This window comes from Falco naumanni, chromosome 5 (assembly GCF_017639655.2).
Source record: "Falco naumanni isolate bFalNau1 chromosome 5, bFalNau1.pat, whole genome shotgun sequence".
NCBI classification, from domain to species: Eukaryota; Metazoa; Chordata; class Aves; order Falconiformes; family Falconidae; genus Falco; species Falco naumanni.
The window spans coordinates 23,053,417-23,071,688 of NC_054058.1; the positions used below are offsets into that span (position 1 = coordinate 23,053,417).

At 41.0% G+C, this 18,272-nt stretch overlaps 1 protein-coding gene across 18 annotated transcripts in view; it reads left to right on the forward strand.

Moving 5' to 3' along the window:
- MICAL3 (microtubule associated monooxygenase, calponin and LIM domain containing 3) overlaps positions 1 to 18,272 on the forward strand; it is a 161,994-nt gene that overhangs the window by 135,543 nt on the left and 8,179 nt on the right. For 12 of the 18 annotated variants that reach the window (XM_040593961.1, XM_040593960.1, XM_040593963.1 and 9 more), the window contains 5 exons: positions 942 to 992; positions 2,829 to 2,936; positions 3,680 to 3,773; positions 8,340 to 8,390; positions 17,951 to 18,016. In XM_040593961.1, the coding sequence (XP_040449895.1) occupies positions 942 to 992; positions 2,829 to 2,936; positions 3,680 to 3,773; positions 8,340 to 8,390; positions 17,951 to 18,016 (370 nt within the window). The remainder of the gene's footprint in view (positions 1 to 941; positions 993 to 2,828; positions 2,937 to 3,679; positions 3,774 to 8,339; positions 8,391 to 17,950; positions 18,017 to 18,272) is intronic. The other 6 variants (XM_040593978.1, XM_040593968.1, XM_040593972.1 and 3 more) reach the window with 4 other exon arrangements.

Below are 18,272 nucleotides of genomic sequence, written 5' to 3' on the forward strand. Positions count from 1 at the left end.
CAGATGTGTGTTTTACTACTGCAGGTAGCTTGCTTTTTACTGGAGTTTGCATACGTTGTGAAGTTTTCTATGGCTTTTCATTTGTGACTGTTTTTAGTTAATTGAATGTGAAAAAGCAAAATGCTGGCTGTTTGCCCAGAATGGCACAGTGCCATCTGTACTTCATGACACAAGGGAAATTTCCCTCTCTTACAAACACTAAGTGGTTTACTTGCCTTATTTTTGGGGACAGGGTAATGTAGAATGTCCTTGGGTAGAAAAGATAGGGATTTACCCTCCTCCCCCTAATTTTAGCTCCTCAGGCTCTCTGTTGAGAGACAAGGAGATTCCGTTACTGCAGGACACAACCCGCTCTGAGCCCATCTGGTGTTTCTCCTGTCACAAACCAGTGAGGAAGACTTACAATGTTAGTTAAATACAAATGATAATTTATATGAAGGAGAGATAATTTAAAACCATGAAATAAACATGACTCCTAGGAGAGGTTGTAAATCGGATAGTAAAATGGAGAGTTGTGTGGCAGAGGAATACGTGGTTGGCTGAGCTGGTTCAGACCGAACAGGCCTCAGCATAAGCCATTATTCCGAATCTTAAGCCAAAATTTTGTGTGTCCATGCATGCATACTTGCTCAGTGGACATTAAAACCATAGACAGATATAAGCCAGATAATTCCTCTAGAAAAAGATGTTTCCAAGCTGACTGTATCTCAGGGAGACTGCCAAAGGTAATTGCCTTCAGGAGGGTGCTAGAAACTTGATTTTGTGGACACAAGTTCCATTGTGCTTCATCAGTCTGGGCCACGTTCAGCATTTGCACAATTTTGTTTCATGTAAAAACAGCTTTGTTTTATTACTGTGCATCTGTTTTCAATGTTGAACTGATTTTGCTTCATTTTGTACGTTTTTTTATTTTTTTTCCCTTTACCATTCCCCCTTTAAAGTCGATCTATGTACCACACGCCTTGGCATTCAAGAGATCATATTCGTCAAAGGTAGTGTCTCCATTCCCACTAGTTGGCCATTGTTGCATTGCATGCCCCTATATTAACCCATTGAATCCATAGCTACCCATCACATGTGCACTAACATCACAAACATTGACTGTGCATGCGTGAGATGTTAGCAGACATGGGCAGCAAATTCTTTGTAGGGTTGTCTACCAAAAATGCATTAAGCTCCAAATTGTCTGTCTGGTTAGAATGCATGCAGTTCTCAGTGCACAGCACTACACCACTGTACAGAGTGATACGGATGATCTTTGAGCTTCAGAACAAATTGGTTTTCAAGGCAATTAAATATGTGTGCGTATCGGTTTTTTTAATACTTAGAATATGAGTTCAAGTGAATCATCACGCTTTAATCAATGTCCTTCAAAATTGTTGAGTTCACTGAAATCTTAATGAAACTCTGTATCAAGCTAAAATCAAGACAGAAGTTGCCTTTCTGTTTCAGGAATGAAATTATTACTGCCCTGTCTTCACAGTCACAACAGTATCATGTGGGATAGGAAAGTCACAGCCTCTATAACTTTACCTTCTGGTTTGGGTATTGTTGTGGATTTTACGTTTTAAAAAAAGAAAGAAACAGTCAAGTGTTAAATTCTTGGAGCTTTAATGGTGATGCTTGTTAACCACATATCTGAGGGATTTTTAACAGAGCTGCGATCCTACCTTAAACTCTTTTCACTGAGAGCAGTGAACCAGAGGTAGATTAACCAATGTGACAGTGCAATAACTAGATAAGGCAAATTTCAGGGTGGTCGGTCTTAATGTTTCGTCCTTAAAGTTGACTGTCCATGGGGAAGATCTCTTTCCAGAAGTGGAAGACATCTGTTTACAGCTGTCCCTTAAAGCTTACATACATCTATGTGGGAAAAGAGTTCTTTTCTTCACTGTAGTTCATTTAATGGAGAGTGAAGTTTCTCTGATGTTTTTAAGTCTATGAGAGGAAGCCCTCCTAGACTACAACACACCCAACTAGTATACCTGGTAAGATACTAAACCCCATCTCAGTAATGTTAAAAACATTTTTAAACTAGTGTCACCGAGAGAAAAGAAGAGGAAGTACCTTTGTGTTTCAATAAACATAGCCTTTCTCCTTTTGGATGGCTTCTGGTGTTGTAATATTCTAATTCTAGAAGAGCTGGTGTTTGCTCTGTTTTACACCAGCCAGTTTTATGGAGTTGCTCTTGAGATGGGAAATCCCATCTCACACCAGAATGTCATTCTGCTTTCAAGTGTCTTTTTGCCTTCTTGATTCATAGAAAAGTTGCACAAATATACACAGGTAGTCATTACCAATTATACCAGTATAACTCCCAACTATGGATGTTCTTGCTTGAGAATAAAATAGTGAGATGGGAATATCAATACAACTACACTAGTCTATAATAATTTGTTAGCTTATACTGCTGTAACTGTTCATGTAGATGTATCTTTGCCCTCTTTTAAAATTAAATCAAGGTGACCCCTCTATATGGTACTCACGGATTTAACTAAATCCATTTGGCTAAATCTATTGAGAAACAGCATAAAAATTGATTTGATCTTTGGGAAGAGGTTTCATATAGCAGTGGAAGAATGGGGTGGGGTGTTATATAAAATCACAGCTTTGCAGTTGGCGTATATGCTTCTTCACTCCTGATTTGACCCTGAAATTGTTGCTCACTGCACTGTGAACACCTTTGCCTACAGAAGCTTGACTTTTGACACAGCCATGACAAAGGCAGAACACCTCCCTTCTGAGATTTTTGGAAGAAAAATGGTCCTCCCTCCTCCCATACCTCTGAGCATGCAAATAAAATCTGCTCCTGTTTTTCCTTCCTTCAGAGAGCCTACACAGAAGAGGAACTGAATGCCAAGCTGACCCGGCGAGTGCAGAAAGCTGCCCGTAGGCAAGCCAAGCAGGAAGAGCTAAAGAGGTTACACAGAGCTCAGGTAGTGTCTCACAGTCGTCTTGTCATGGCAGACAGTTAACTCTGTGTGGAAGCACCATGATCCCAACATTCCTTTGAGTGTGTCGGAAGAGGATCCAGAGACGGAATTTCCCTCTATTTTTACATGAGTGTCCCTGCTCCTACTCCCTCTTTCAGATTTCTTATAGACTGGGAAGAATGGCTGAAACCTATCGTGATAGTTTTACAGTAAAGAAAAATGACCATAACACCTTTCTAGCTGGAGAGGAGTTGAAGCATCATGCGCTGAATGGAACAGTGGTAGTCAGATAAGACCTGATGAAGCTGCACCTGTCATTGCTTTGTTAGATTATGCTGCTGAGTGAAGTGTTACCAAATTAACCTGTAATTACCAGAAAATCTGCTGGAAAACTGCTGGCATCATCTATAGATGATGGGATTTGTTTAAAACTCAAGGCAGGGGCTCAGCTGACTGAATAGCATCACCTTTCATTTCAGCGTTTAGGAAGGTGGTTGGAGTTGCAGCAAATAAGTGAGTATCAAGGTGTTTGCAAAATTAAGAGATAGGGTGCAATGGGGTGGGGAGGGTGTTGTCACTGGAGGGACTCTGATGCCAGCTTTAGAAGCAGTTAGCTTTTGGAGCAGTGTATTGTTGAATACAAATACTTGTTTTTGAAAAGGTTGATTTGACTGAAGTCACTTATGAGCGACTGCAGACAGCAGAATTGCTGTTGGTGAGGTTCTGCTCCATTCTTCTCTGAACAGATCATCCAGCGGCAGCTTGAGCAAGTGGAAGAGAAGCAGAGGCAACTTGAGGAGAGAGGGGTTGCTGTGGAGAAGGCCCTCCGGGGAGAAGCAGGTATCCATCAGAACTTGGTTTGCTTTTTAATGTTTTATTACCAAGTGCTTGCGCAGTAGTCCATAGCTGCTTGGGTTTTAGAGGCAATTGGACCATTACAGCCTAGAGTCCAATGTGAATCCATTCTCCCTTTTCTACTATCTTTTTGTGGCCTTGTTTTTCCTGTGCTGCTTCTAATTCTGGGACTTCCCTGTTGGCAGAGACTCAGTTCACTTGTCTTTGCCTAAGGCTTAGGAGGTAATTCTCCAAGTATTAATAATGGCTGCCTGACTGTTTTGCATGTTACTGGATATTACAGCTAGAAAATTGCAGGGGTTACCTAGCTGCAATTCACATAAAACTGTCACCATAAGAAAAACCTGTTTATACGTTATGGAAGTAATTGTGAAATTGTGTGTGCTTTCTCTATTGTGTTGGACTATCAAGGTAGTGCCCTTACAAGGGACCATCACAGAACATCCTCCTCACTGTACAGCCCAGCACACTGGCTACTTCTGACAAAATTGTGCAGAGCAGAAATGCACACGTGTACTCAAAAGTATCCATGTCAAGCTGTTAAAGGAATTTTATGTGTACTTTAAATTAAATCAGTATCATCTGATCTGGCAAGCATATGAGTGTAGGAGTACTTGGTTCAGATAATGCTGGTAATAGTGTAATGATTTGAAAAGAAGAGTCCTCGATTGCAAGGAGTCAGATATCCAACAGGCAAATGCAGTGTGTGTGTACCTGACAGGTCCCGGATTATGTGCCTGATTACAAGGGCCGGAGATCAGAAATGGTAATATTGGAACAGGTGTTGGAAAAATGTTTTGGCTTGTTGCTTGGATTGAAGAGCCACCGCTATGCCTGTGAAGATGGAAGTTAAGCAGTGAAGGTTCACCAGAGGAAAAGTCTGTTGTGACTTCCTGGCCAAGTAGCAATTGGTGGGATTCAGTGTGTTTGACGCTTCATAAGGATGTGCCAAAGCAGCAGGACTGAGTGGTTACCAAAGCAAATAGGTACAGAAGTGTGGAGAACAATCTGGGACTTGAATAGTTTTGTGATCTGACTGGCTTTTTCACTGTGGGTTCAAAAAAACAGCCTTGTGCAAAAACTTTCTTTGCGGTGGGGCCTCCTTCCTTATGCTGTGTATTTCTGTGTTAGCCCCATTGTGTTCTCTGGCCTGCCAGTTACCACACTTACTAAAACCACCTCTCTTATTTCTAATTGTTCTTTTCCTTTTTCTTCTTTTAATCTGGAAGTCTGTCTTGATTACTCAGCTGCTAAATGACCTTTATGTAAGACATGTCAGCACAAGTGGGAAATCTTAGTAGCTGAGAGAACATTCTTCATGACAGAATGCTCTCTCATTGAAAAATGATAGAAGAATGCCTAAGAAATGTTCAGAGAGGGCAGAATGTGACCGAGAGTAAGAATTGCTATTTTATATGGAAGACTGCAGAATTAAACTCTTGTATAACTTCTACCAAATGTTGTCCCAAAATGGAAGGAGTCTTAGATGAGCTTGTGTATTTGTGAATTTCCTAGCAGAATTACGGAATTGTAGGTCACTCTTTGCAAAATTAATCTCCTTTCTTCAGAAATTCTCTAGGGTATTTGCTCTTGCCACGTTTCTGTCGTCAGATCATACATTATGGCTACAGAAGCTTAACTCTGTCATAAAGAATTCACCAGCCTCAACTCTTCCAGTTATTTCTGGGGATTAATAAGAAACACGTTCTGCCGGGGGGGCAGAGCATGTTCTAACCTGTGTTAGAACCTGACTGAAACACAAGATTATAAATTAATTCCATGCTTCGCCTCCTAGCCACTCTTGTGTGGACATTTTATATACATTTGCAATAAAATGACTGAATTTCTACTTTTTAAAATCTGTGGCATCACATTCCATAAATACAATTAATTTCTGCCTCCAATAGCCATTAATTACTCAGGTGAACAGTATAATTTTCTTGTCATCTGCATTGCCTAAGATAGTGACCTAACAGTGACCATTGCATTCAGCAGGTACCATTGTGTAAAGGTGTGGAATCATGCTTTTGTCTCTGATCGATCTCTCCCCTAATAAAACCATGTGAACAAAAGTTTAAAAAGGGAAGTGCAGTATATAACCTTGTGTTGTCATCTGAAAAAAAAAACCAAACTCTTTCCTTTTTATTATTAAGCCTGTACAAGGGGAAGAAATAGGGGAGGGTGGGAGATATGCCTCCTGTGCACGTACCCTGTCCACGTAAGTAGAGGATTGCAGTGCTGGATCAAAGTAATGGCCGTCCCATAGACAGCGGCCAGTATTAACTGTTCAAGGAGAACATATTAGGCTCTGTAATGAGTGGTTTATTTAGCTTCTCTCTCTGAAGGGAAAGACCAAATCACTCACTGACTTAGGCATTTAAATACGAAGTTTTAGATAGTGTTAGTAGTAGTTTCCTAATACTACATATTTGAAAATCCTGACAGAAGAAACAGAATTCTGTGTTTTGTGATGATTCTTTTCTTCTTCTATTGTAGAAAAAGATAGACAAGACCATTTGAACTACTTCTGTATGTCAGTTATCATCTTTTAGCATGTTGCCTGTTAGTCATCTCTCCTGTCTGTGAAGAATTTCAAATTTTCCTTTTGTAGAGGTCTTTCATTAACTTTAATTCCTCTGATCCCTGACCTCTGGACCTCTTTGCATTTTTAGAAAAATGTATTTTTCAGTTGGACTGGTAATAACAAAACCAGTACTATCAGTAAGAATTTTTTTACTTAGAATAATTTTGTTTCAGTTTCCATCCATTTTGCATTATCCTTAATATGTTCTTGCCAAATGACTTGTACTGAGGAGACTGTTGATAAATTCTTCACAGTAATGCCCTGATGGTGTCTTCCTGAGAGGTGACAGCAGCAGGTACAGACAGACAGCTCAGTACTCTTTCCAAGAATTTCACTCATTATTTGAAAGTTGTCGAGTTGAAATATTTATATGATGATGCTAGCTATTCAGCTCATCAGACTTGGAAACATTTTGGAGGTCATTGTCGACTGAATTTTGACAAAATAATTGCACCTTCTTGGCTACCTCCTTGTCTTTTCCTTTTTTAAATTGGCTCAGCGTCAAGCATGGCACAGTTGGTCTTTTGTTCTTCTAAAAGCTGAATGCTGAATCTAATGTTTAGTTTCTGATTCAGAAAATGATCTCACACCCTATGATTACTTAATTGCCTTAATATGTTTGCTGTGATTATCTTTGAAAATCTCAGCCTTTGATAGCTGCATTCATAGCAAGAATCAATGATTTGGAATGTAAGCTGTATTTCAAGTGATGATGTAAGCTCTATTTTGGGTGGCAAGTTTGTCATGTGCAGGTGGTCTAAGCTTTTGTCATCCTTTTTTTTCCCTTCCCCCCTCACCCCCTTTCTTTTGCATCATGGTATTTCACTGCAAAGGTAAAGTAGGATGATCTCAATGAAGAATTCTCCCATTTTTCTGCAGTGTCCCAAGAGATACCTTGAATGGTATTGCAATTAATGTAACAGTACTTTGTATTATAGTGCATTCGCCTGTTTGGACATGCTTATGGCTTTGATTTCCTGTGTGGATTTTTCATTTTTTTCAATTATTAACTTAAAAATATAGGGTCATAGAATCATTAGGTTGGAAAAGACCTTTGAGATCATCAAATCAGAAATATCTGGAACTTCTGTTTTTTCTCCCTTGTCCTCCTTTAGCATATAGTTTGATAGTCATTTTTAAGAGCTGGGAAGATGGTCAATACTGAAAAATTTAAGAACCACCTCTTTACATCAAGTGAATCATATGTAGTGAGAAATAGTGCTCTCAGTACTCCCATCTGTCTCTTCCCCAAAGAAACGGGTGCTAGACTCGTGGTGTACCTGTCTCTAGCAGCTGTGAACGTACACATCCCTGTTCCACATACCTCCTGCTCAGGTTCTTCCCTGGCATAGATACTGCATTAGCAGAAACACATGTACCCGTCTTTCTACACTCAGGCGTTTGCCATGTGTGTCAGCCGTCAGTGCCTTCCACCCATGTGCTGTGCACACGCATCCTCCTCTCACTCGCCTCCCGAGAAATCACCCTTGCACCTTTCCTGCAGCTGACCTAAGAAATTACGCCGTTTCCTTCTGACATATTGCTCAGTGTGACAGCAACAAGATTAGTTCTGCTTTTCTCAGCAAGAACAGGAAAGACATTAGTGTCAGGTACCGGTGCAGACTGAAATAGGTGAAGTGTCTCTGTGTAGACTTCTTGATTATTTTTTTCCCATTGGAAGTCCTTGCCTGTCTGCTGGGAACTTTCTCCTCATCTTCCCAATATATATGTTTGTGATATATTTGTGTGTTTTTACATATATGTATATATACAGAGAAAGAGAGACATAATTTATATGTATGTGTGTCTCTGTGTGTGCGCACGTGCCTATGTGTGTAGCTGCATGTTTCTTGTTTGCCTTTTGTTTTTGTTTCTGTCTATGTCTTTTTTTCAGACGTTGCTTTGATTGTGTGGGGCTAGGGTGGGTATCTGATTCAATAACTGTCTTCACCAATTCCTTGTTGTAGACTATTGGGGAGAGTCTTATTACAGTGACCTCATCGACTTGCATCTGGGTGGTATGTATGGCTGAACCTCCTGCTGACACTAACCCTGCTGACACTCCTCCCCACCCCTCCCTTCACCTACTTCTCCTATCCTTGGCTCACAAACAAGAAGAAGCAGCCCTTGCACATGACTGGCTGTAGCAGAACCCCTTTTCCAGCTCAGGAAGAGGAGATCCTGGCATGCTCCACAAACCATGTGTGAGGCTCCCTCTTCTATTTTCCACAAGTGCTTATTATTTCAAAATTTACTTACTATTTTCACTCTAGCCACCTTCCCTGCTAGGAGTGGAAGGTCGTTCTGGTTTTTTGCTTCTTCTTTGCAAAGTCCAGCTCTACCACTGAAATCCTCTTTAGGAAAATATTTTGATGTGAAGGGGACAGCAGAACTGACTTGCTCCCCAAGAACTGACATTACTGTAAAGAAGTAGTCATGTCATTGCCTCCCTGTTGCCCTTCTGAGGCTTGATTGCTTATTCCAGAAAAGCCAGAGCTTGCTGATGATCTAACAAAACCAAAATGTTCCCTCAGGGGACTATGGAAGCACTTGTAGATGACGACAGATACTTCTTCTTTCTTGTTTTGTCTTACTGTAAGGTTAGGAAAGAATCTACTGCTATGAGTTCCAGTCATTTTTGGTGGAATCTGCTGTTCCTGAATTTCCAGTCAGCCCAGTTTGTATCATTACACAGCTAATAAACTTCTTGCTATGTTATTTTTCTTAATATCCCATTTAGTGCTAAACACATACTACCTTAGCTCTTTTTTTACTTAGCAGTTATAATCTGGTCATCACTCTGTACCGTGATTCTTCATTTCTTTAATTAATGTTACTTCCTGAATCCCTTATAGGTCAATAACTTTTGGATTGCAAATGGCATTTGTTTAGCATTTGCCCATCTTGTAAATTAAAATTCCCTTGGCTACTTTAATCACCCGCAATCTATTCATGTGAAATGAACGCATCTGTTAGCAAATCCAAGAGAAAGCAAACTCTGCATGGCTGCCTTGTCACGAGGGTCTCATTTCATTTGTCTTTCAAAGTATAAAGCTACTTGATCTAAGCTGTGTTTTTGTGGAGGGAGTGCATTACAGTCCAGCTCTGCGGAGTGAAAGTCCACACGTTCTAAGCCTGATCCAAGGCACATTACTAGAAGTCTTCCCTGCTGTCATTGTGTTTTGCCTTTGATCCTTCAAACATAATCTTGCCCAGGCTTTTAACTGTCGTTTTTTCTCCTCCTCCTGGGGGAGGCTGTCCCACGTAGTATCTGCCTGTAGCTGTCTGTTGGGAATTGTCCTGGCACGACAGGCTTTTCTTGAAGAACATCCACTTGAGTTAATACCCACCAAAGTACAAACTTCAAAAAACTTTTCTCCTTAGTAAACCTAATTTGTTTCCCAGTTCCCCTGTGCTGATTTTGATGTGGTAGTTCTCCACTAGCCCTGTGCTTCGTTCACTGTTCAGTCCCTCTGGCATTCTTTCCTGGGGTATCTTGCAGAGAAGCTTCAAAACCCTCTTTCTAGTTACATCCGTCAGGGCTGGCCCATACTCATTATGTGCATAGAGTAGGAGCTGTAAAAGGGTTAATGCTGAATTACACTTAACAGACCCTTATCCCTGTTCAATGCTATTTCCACTATACCTTTTCCCTCCTCCTGCTTCTCATCCTAATGCCTCTTTAGAGACAGCAATCCCATCAAAATCCCATCACTAATAGTGGCTTTAAGAAAAGCAAAATAATGCTTAATTAAAGGGACACTGTCGCTTAACAATTACTGTGTTGCAGAAATTCTTAACTGAAAATTGAATTTACTGTTTATCTTGCATGTTTGCTTTTTCCATTTCTCTGAAATCAGACAGTCACCTCAGAGTGGTCATTTTTGATCTTCTGTAACAGGCTGGTCTTACTTACACGGTAACTCAGTCACTTGGGCTTCAAACAGAGACAACGTTCACGTTTTTTAAAAATGGTTGATCTGTTTTAAAGCTATATCAAGTCTCTGCTCATCTCAAAAATACCTTTTTTGAAACAAACTTTAAAAAACTGTATTGGGCAGTATCCCTTTAAATGCAGTGAGCCAGTATAGCCTGCCTGGAGTATGTGTCTTTATAGTATTGTTTTGTTTCGTCTGTAATTTGCTTTGTATTTGCTTTTGGGGCTGCCAGAACACTTTTGCCAGAAGGGATACATTACTTTGATGATACTTGCCACTATTCAGTGGCAGATCTAGATCTCAGCTTCAGAATTAACATGTTTGTGCAGAACGCTGCATCTAGGTGGAGTGCCGTTAAAATCCCTAGAGTGTGTGGCTGCATGGTCCTGCACTATGAGCAGCTAGGATAACTACATAATTAATTATTCTACTGGCAACTTGTGTCTCTGAGGCATAGGCATGACTCTAGAGTCATGCTGTCAGTAGAATGATAAGCAAAATCGTAAAATACTTTGAAAAGTTACCTGTAAGTTGGTAATAATTTTTGAATGTTAAGGGCATTAATTCTGGATTTCCTTTACACTAATGTGGGTTGCATTTCATAGCTGTTACAGATTGCGCAACAGCTTCTGCAAGGGAGTGGTAACTTCTGACATCCTTGGTCAAGTTCCAGTTTGCAGGATTATAGATTGCTATCTTAACTCCTCCTGTGGCTCTGCCCAGATTCCATAATCCTCTCTTCCAGTTCTAAAATGTCATGTACCGTTGCTGTAAAGCAGATGTTTCATTTCACACTACAGATGGTCAAATTTCAACTCTGAGTAATTACCCCTGTGTGTATATCGTATATGCAGTTACGTTAAAAGGACGTTACAAAGGTTTTAAAGTCAACTGAAATTAAGATTTTGTGTTATGTTGATATATCAACGGCTTTATAACCTTTAGACCCACTGCAGAGAACTCTGCCTCATGCCCTCATGGAATAACGGATAGCAATGCTGGGTTGTCATCCTCTGTATAGATCCTTACGGAGAGGAAATGGGACACAATCAGTGGATTTCACAGATGTTTGCCAGGCAGCTGTGGAATGGTGAGACTTGAAAACATGGATTCTGAGCCAGACACTGGAACGATGCAGTGGTCTGGGAGATACACGCTCCTTGTCCCTTTTATTCCCTCTTTCTAGACAGTCCTTGTCCTAATCCTGTCTTTTTCCATCCAAAGCTCCTTACTCCACATCCATTTTCATTCTCAGTCCCAGTTTCTGCTTCTCAGGCATTTCATTTTAATCCTACTCTCTTGACAAAGAAGTCCTAGCATTCTACCCTTCAGACCTCCTGTTCCTAGTGTTTCACTCCTGCTCTGGTCTTCCCACTGACTTGAGCCCCACAGTCTCAGACCCTGCCTCTGGCCTCCCAAAATTTTTGGGCTTGTCTGGAAAATTGTAGGTCATACCTTTTCCACAAATCTGCCTTCTCCTTTCACCTACTACCCCTTTTTACCCTATCCTCTCTGTCTGTTCACCTTTAGTAGTTTGCATTCTTAGTCTCCTTGCTTGATTAGTTCCAGCCCCAGTTTCTCCTTGCCCACTGATTCTTTGTCCCACTCTGCTCCTCATCTGCCTGTGGAAGTACCTTGGGTGTTCCCTCTGTGTTCAAGTGAGTGGCTCCCTTTTCCTTACACCCAGCAGGGAATCATTGAGGAAAGAGTCCCACACTCCTGTGTTGCTTTGCTCTTGGCTGAGTATGCCGAGACAGACAAGAAGGATGTAAGGAAGAGAGCTGGTATGTTTCATAGTGCTGATTTCACACATAACATTCTCCCTTCTTGACAAAAGTCTTATGAACATCAGGTAAATGAGGGGGGGGGGGGGAGTGCAGTTGTGGGGGTTTTTTAAATCCTTTGTACCTTGTACTTGTTTTGAAGTTACTCTGTTAGAAGTTGTTTAAAAACTTCACTTTTAATTAACATACCTATTTTAAAATACTTGAGCTGACCATGTCCTTTAAAGCCCTGCAGATCTAACTCTGCAGGGCTGGAGTCTGATGCACTGAAGTGGAAACAGTCCTATTTCTGGTGACTGGCAAACCTAGCTCTTCTGGAAGAGGAGTGGAGTTGTAAGATAAACATTGTTTTTGCAGTCTATGGCTGCTTTTGAGACTGAAGTGAATTGGCAACATGTTTTCTTTGCTGTAAATTTGGAGCAGGAAACACCACTTGATAAAGCAGAACTTAAGTATATTTAAAGTATTTGTTAGGTAATGGATGCAAGCAATTACAATTTATCTGCTTCTTTCTGCACACCTCTCACAACTGCACACAAAAACTAACAGTCTTGGGAGGCAGGCTTAGTGCAGGACTGTGCTAATTCTGCATTTTGAAGTGCCTTGAGGTCTAGTAGAAACAGAAGATTTCTGTGCAGTCATTCGTATGTATGTTCTGGTCCAACTATTGCTTCCCCTGGTTTTCTTTCCCCTCCCTGCCTCTGCCCCCACCCCCCTTTCTGCTGGACAGATAAAGGTGCGGTTCAGTTTGCATGACAATTCAGTGGTCTGAGTTTTCCCCAGGTTTCTTCTAGTGATTGTTTTAGTAAACTGTGAAGTCAGACACAGAGTAATTACGGGATATTTGTCACAATCCTTGCCCTCAACTTTATAATCCTGCAGTTGGGTGGATGCTGTTCTCCAAGAGGTGGCTTTCTGTATTCTTGCTCTTTTACAATACTGTTGTTGAACAGCTTCACCAAATAGTTGGAATGTTTTATTTTTGAATACTCAGGTTTCTGACAATAACTGATTTTTTAAAAGGTGAGAAAGAATATATTTCCTGTGATCCATGGTCAGTTTGTCTTACTGATCTCTTTTGGACTGATTCTTATTTTAAGCACTGATTTAAAATTAGAGCTCTTAGTCTGCCTGCTCAATGAATGATGGAATTTGTTAGTGCAGTAAGAGTTTCTAGAGTGTTGTGCTCTTAGCTTGTGAAGTCAAGCGCCAGCATAAGGGTTCAGGAGAGCTGAGATTAGCCTCAGAGCTGGATTTCCTGCCCAGTGTTGCTGATTTCCAAACTGCCCTGCTAAGTCAGCAGTATAGAAATCAAAGTCTTGGGATGCAAAGCTTGAAAAGGATGTAATCCCATTTGGTCAGTGGTATACGTGTTCAAGTCATTTTGATTTGCAGCGGCTCACCGCTTCTCAGAAATCATCACAGCTCTCATACACAGGACACGGGCAAATAGTGAAGGGGATCAAGGTGAGCTGTAGCTTGGGGATGACGGTGTCTGCCACCCCAGGCTTTCTGCTGTGCTTTCTTCATCCTGATTGGTCATTTTTACTGCTGTGCTTCAGATTGTGAAGAAGTGTTATGTAGCTATAGCAGAAAAAGACACAACAAGTCTAAAGTATTTTTCTTTAAACAATAGGTAAATGAAAAGTAGAAAAGCAGACAACAGTCCAGTGTAGCTTGTGTAACAAAGAACACAAGATACAGTGAAGAAGAAGGTATATTTTCCTGGTGACTGCACAATTTCTGTCCCTTGTTTTGAAGAGGCTTTGGAGCTATAGTATTTATTCTTGGCCTGGCTCTTTGTTTCCACCACTGGAGCAATCTCTCAAGAGTACTATGACAAACAAGATCTTTCTTGTCATGGCTACATGAAACGTTTCTCAGAAAGGTCTGAGAAAGGCTTGTTTTTCACAGAGGTGAGATCATTCTGGTCACTTTATTGATGGGATGTGGCTAATCTGCAGGGTAAAGCTCCTACCCCTCCAGGTTCTTCAGTGTGCTCGGGAGCTGGGGCACACTCCTTTCCTCAGCGAGCTGCGGCTCCTGGTTCTGTACCGATCTTCCCATGTGCTCTCCTGAACGCCTCTGCTTCCCAGCAGCTTGGGCTGCTGACCTCCGCTTTGAAGGCTTTACGTGTGATCCGAAAAGTTGGCCTGTGGCCTTGAAAAGGAAACGTTTGTGATTAACACAGTCTGTTGGTGGGTTTGCCTCTCTGGGGAAAAAGAAGTGATAATCTTCTGTCCAGAAGCTATAGTCACACCTCAGACTCTTGCTGACAGCGCAGAGGGAACCTAAGAAGTGGATGCTCACAGAAATGGTTCTTCTCTGGCCCTTCAGCTCCTTCCAAATGAGCTGCTTCAGCGAGGCAGTGGGTGGTAGCTTGTACTGCTTTTCCAGCAGCACTGTTTCCATGCTGTGGATGAAGACCTGTGTTGCCAGACCTGGCCTGGGGTTTTTGGTGGTGGGGGAGACTTAAACAGAAAGGGGGTTGTTTTTGTGTTTTTAAATTTCTTTGACAAAAGAGTTTTTCCCATCTGGCCCCGACTCCTTGGCCTGGAAAACTGTCTTGCAGTGACGATCATGTTTTTAATTTGATGATACCATGAGGTGGTAATTTCTCTAAGCAATAATATAATAATACTATTTACTGTAGGATTAGTAATGTCTTTGGGAGAAATAAGGAGACATGTAAGGATTTCCATAATATAATTGGACAAGTGATGAGGGCAACGTAGATGAGACAGTTTTCAACAATGTATTGTGGACCAGGGTGTTGTAGAGTTCTCCCTTTTGGTAGTACTGGACAAGGAGCTCAGCCTTTTCCCAGGATTATCATTCAACATATGTGTACACTGTGAGAGTTCTTGCTGTGAAGTTGTATTTCTTTAAAAATTAACCTTGATAGGCATGTGAATGATCTGATGATACATTCACTGTCTAAAATTGTCAGCTGGCTGAGGAAGGAATGCTTTTTCCATTTAGCAAGTAATCTTTTTTTCCCCCCTCTGGTTTTCTGTTTCTGAAACAGTTAAGACTCCTTTTCTTGAAAGAGTTCATCTGAGGGATAGTGAAACATACGAAACTTAAAGATTGGTTACTGTCAGTGAAAAATCTTTCCCCATTTCAGGAAATAAGATAGTTTTAAAATTAGAAAGTTCCTATTCAGTCTGCTTAGAGACATACCACGCATCGATACTCTTCATTAGCAAGGCTGGGGCTGCAGTTTTTGTAACTATCACCTTAGATAAATTTTAAAAAATGTATTTAAAATTCTGTTGCATGGTGTGTTTTATAATACTTGCAACTTCAGATTATTGCACTTTTTAGGGCATAATAATTTTCACAGCTTTAGGGAACCACAGGAGGTAAGTTTTTGGGTTGCACTTTCCTCTGCCCTTGCTGTTTAGGACCTCCAGTACTTAAGGAGCACTTTTTGAAGCCTTGCTAGTCATCCTAGTCTGGACAGAAGTTGTTTCTAAAGCAATTGTAATGATCATATAACCTGTATTCACTGATGCAGCTATAATTTACATCTGGAGTAGTTGGAAAGGATCATAATAATACAGGTTATGTTCATTGTCTTACTGAAAAACAATGTTAACAGTTGCAGGACTATTATAGCTACCGTGGACTTTGTAACTTGATTCAAGGACAAATTTTCCTTAGACAAGAGTGGGAGGATAATATTTCTGTTAAAAAATAAGGCAACTAAAAACAAAGGCAGAAAACAGAATTGTGTGGAGTGAGCTGTGTATTACAGTCTTCTGCTCTGTAAGCCCTGTGGCTTTCTACCGGAGACCAAAGATGGTATCCTCTCCTAGTGTCAGACCATTTGCTTACTGATGACAAAAGTTACTAGTCTGTGGCCATATCACAATGAGATGAATGGCATTTTCATATACCAGGTATTTATTTTCACATCAAATACGGCAAACGGGAAGTTCTTCACCAAGTCTGTATGTCCATGGTTTGAAATTTGTAAGTATAGCTGTGCTTGGGTTATCAACATCCCCAGCCCCACAATTCTGAATGAAATCTCAAACCTTGGAAAGCTGAAGTGGATTTTTCCATACAGTTAAATGTCTGTCTCCTGACTCCCACAAAATAGCGGTTAGACCAAGTTAGAGTATTAAAGCTTATATAGAAAAATTAATTAATAAGATAGGATGTGAAATAAAAAATATTGTAAGTATCACAGACTAAATGTTCTGCTTTGTGTGGAAGCTTCTTCACTGTGCCTTTGCAGTTTGGGATTTTTCTTGTTTGTGTTTGCTTTTGTAACCTAATCTGTGAAATGGCAATCGTGGAAAAAAAGCTCTAGTATTTTTTTCATTATAAATGAAGAAGTTGGAAAATTCAAAACAAGTATAACTCAGATTCCGGTACTGTCAACTAATGTTGGTATGATGCTTTATTTGTAACTGTCATATGGCCAGCTGTGGCACTTCTCCTACTGTTGCCCCTTCCTGCTCCCAGTACAGAGGTTTCTTCCTGTCTGAGAAAGCTGTGCTGCTTAGTCACAGGCTTTGAAGCTGATGTGCTCTCCCTCTCGCTCCAGTGTGTCCTCTGTGTGCTGGTCTAGTTCTGTGATGGTCCCTTCTAAAGCCTTCCCAGTTCGCCAGTAGTCTAGTTCTGTAAAGCTTTCTCTGAACCACGTAACTGCTGACTTCTCCAAAACAAGCGTTGTTCTTACCATATCACTGTTGTCGAGTTTATGCCTTTTCCCAACACAAGAAATGCCTCCTCTTTATATATGCAGTTGTGCACTGAGTGCAGTAAGAGTTCCATTTTGCTAGCTCTGATGTTTCAGGCTCATCACCTTCCCGGTGCATATGTTCTCCTGTAACTATTCGTGATGCTGGTTATTTCCTACTGTTTATCTCTGTAACATTAAGTACAACTGAAAAGCAAATCCTCAGTGAACCATTTTAGAGATGAGGAATGTTTGTCCTTCAGTGGCTGACAGAAAAGATGAAAAAGATTCAGTATGTCACCAATACTACGAGGACTTGTAAGCTTTAAAATGCTTTGTGAAATCAGAATGTCAAGGGAGAACTGAGAACTTTAAATGTATTGGTTTAACTCTGCAAAGCCCTCAGTTAGTCACTGCCCCCAGACACCCTGCTGGAAATCACTTTTTTATCCATGTAAAAGCCTTTTTCCCCCTCTAAGCACAACAGTCCAGTTGAGTACATGTGTACTCGCCATACTTGACACAGCAGATCCTGGCAGGCTGGTTCCATGTTAATCAGATTCTCACTGTGATGTTCCCTCTCTGAAGAAATTATTTTCCATTAAAACGGACGCTTTTACCATCAGTGAATGCTGCCATGGTAATAAGAGCATGGTCCTGATAAAGCTTTAAGGTAGGGTGGCTGCTTACAGCTGGTGTCTTATGCATGCAGGCAAGACTTTTTGTAACCCTGCTTGAAATTTGACATTTATTAGCAGGAGTCAAATATTCATCTCTGCTCATCCTGACATCTTGTTCACAAACCTTTCAGTTAAAGACCATGTGATTGAAAAATGTACGTTAGGACATATAGAGTAACAATAACCTCCTGCCTGGTATATGTACAACTCAGTAAGAGTTCATCAGTACCTCAGTCTACCTCTTACCTATTATCTGTGCTTATTAGGGACATTATTCATCTGTAGACTGTATCCCTTGTTTCTGCTTCTCCATTTCTTGTATTTTTTTCTTTTCTTTTCTTCTTGTGTTTCCTTTCTTTCTCACTCTTATGCTTTTTGTCCTTTGCTTGTCTTTTATTTCACCCCTTTCCTCCTTTTCCGTTCCACTTCCAACTTCCTATTCCTCTCCTGCCTCTTCCTCTTCCTCGTTTGGTCCTATTGAAGTTGAGCCCAATGCCGGGACACCACGTCGTAGACCTCTCTCCTTCTGCCCTTGCTGTGCCCATGAAGGTAACGTAACCTCACACACTCCCTGTTCTCCTTGATGCCACGGCTGGGTTGTCGTAGCAGTGCTAGTCAGCTAGTGAACACAAGGCCCCCATCCCTGTCCCCAGCCCTTTTCTTGCTGTGTCCCTAAACCAGCCTTCTCAGTAGCAACCTGGTAACCAACTTCTCTGAGCCTGTGTTGAGTAATTAAAGGTACAGTATCCCTTTTGCTAGGCCCAGCTGTGCTAGGTGAGGTGTAGTGACTGGGAGGGATGTTGAA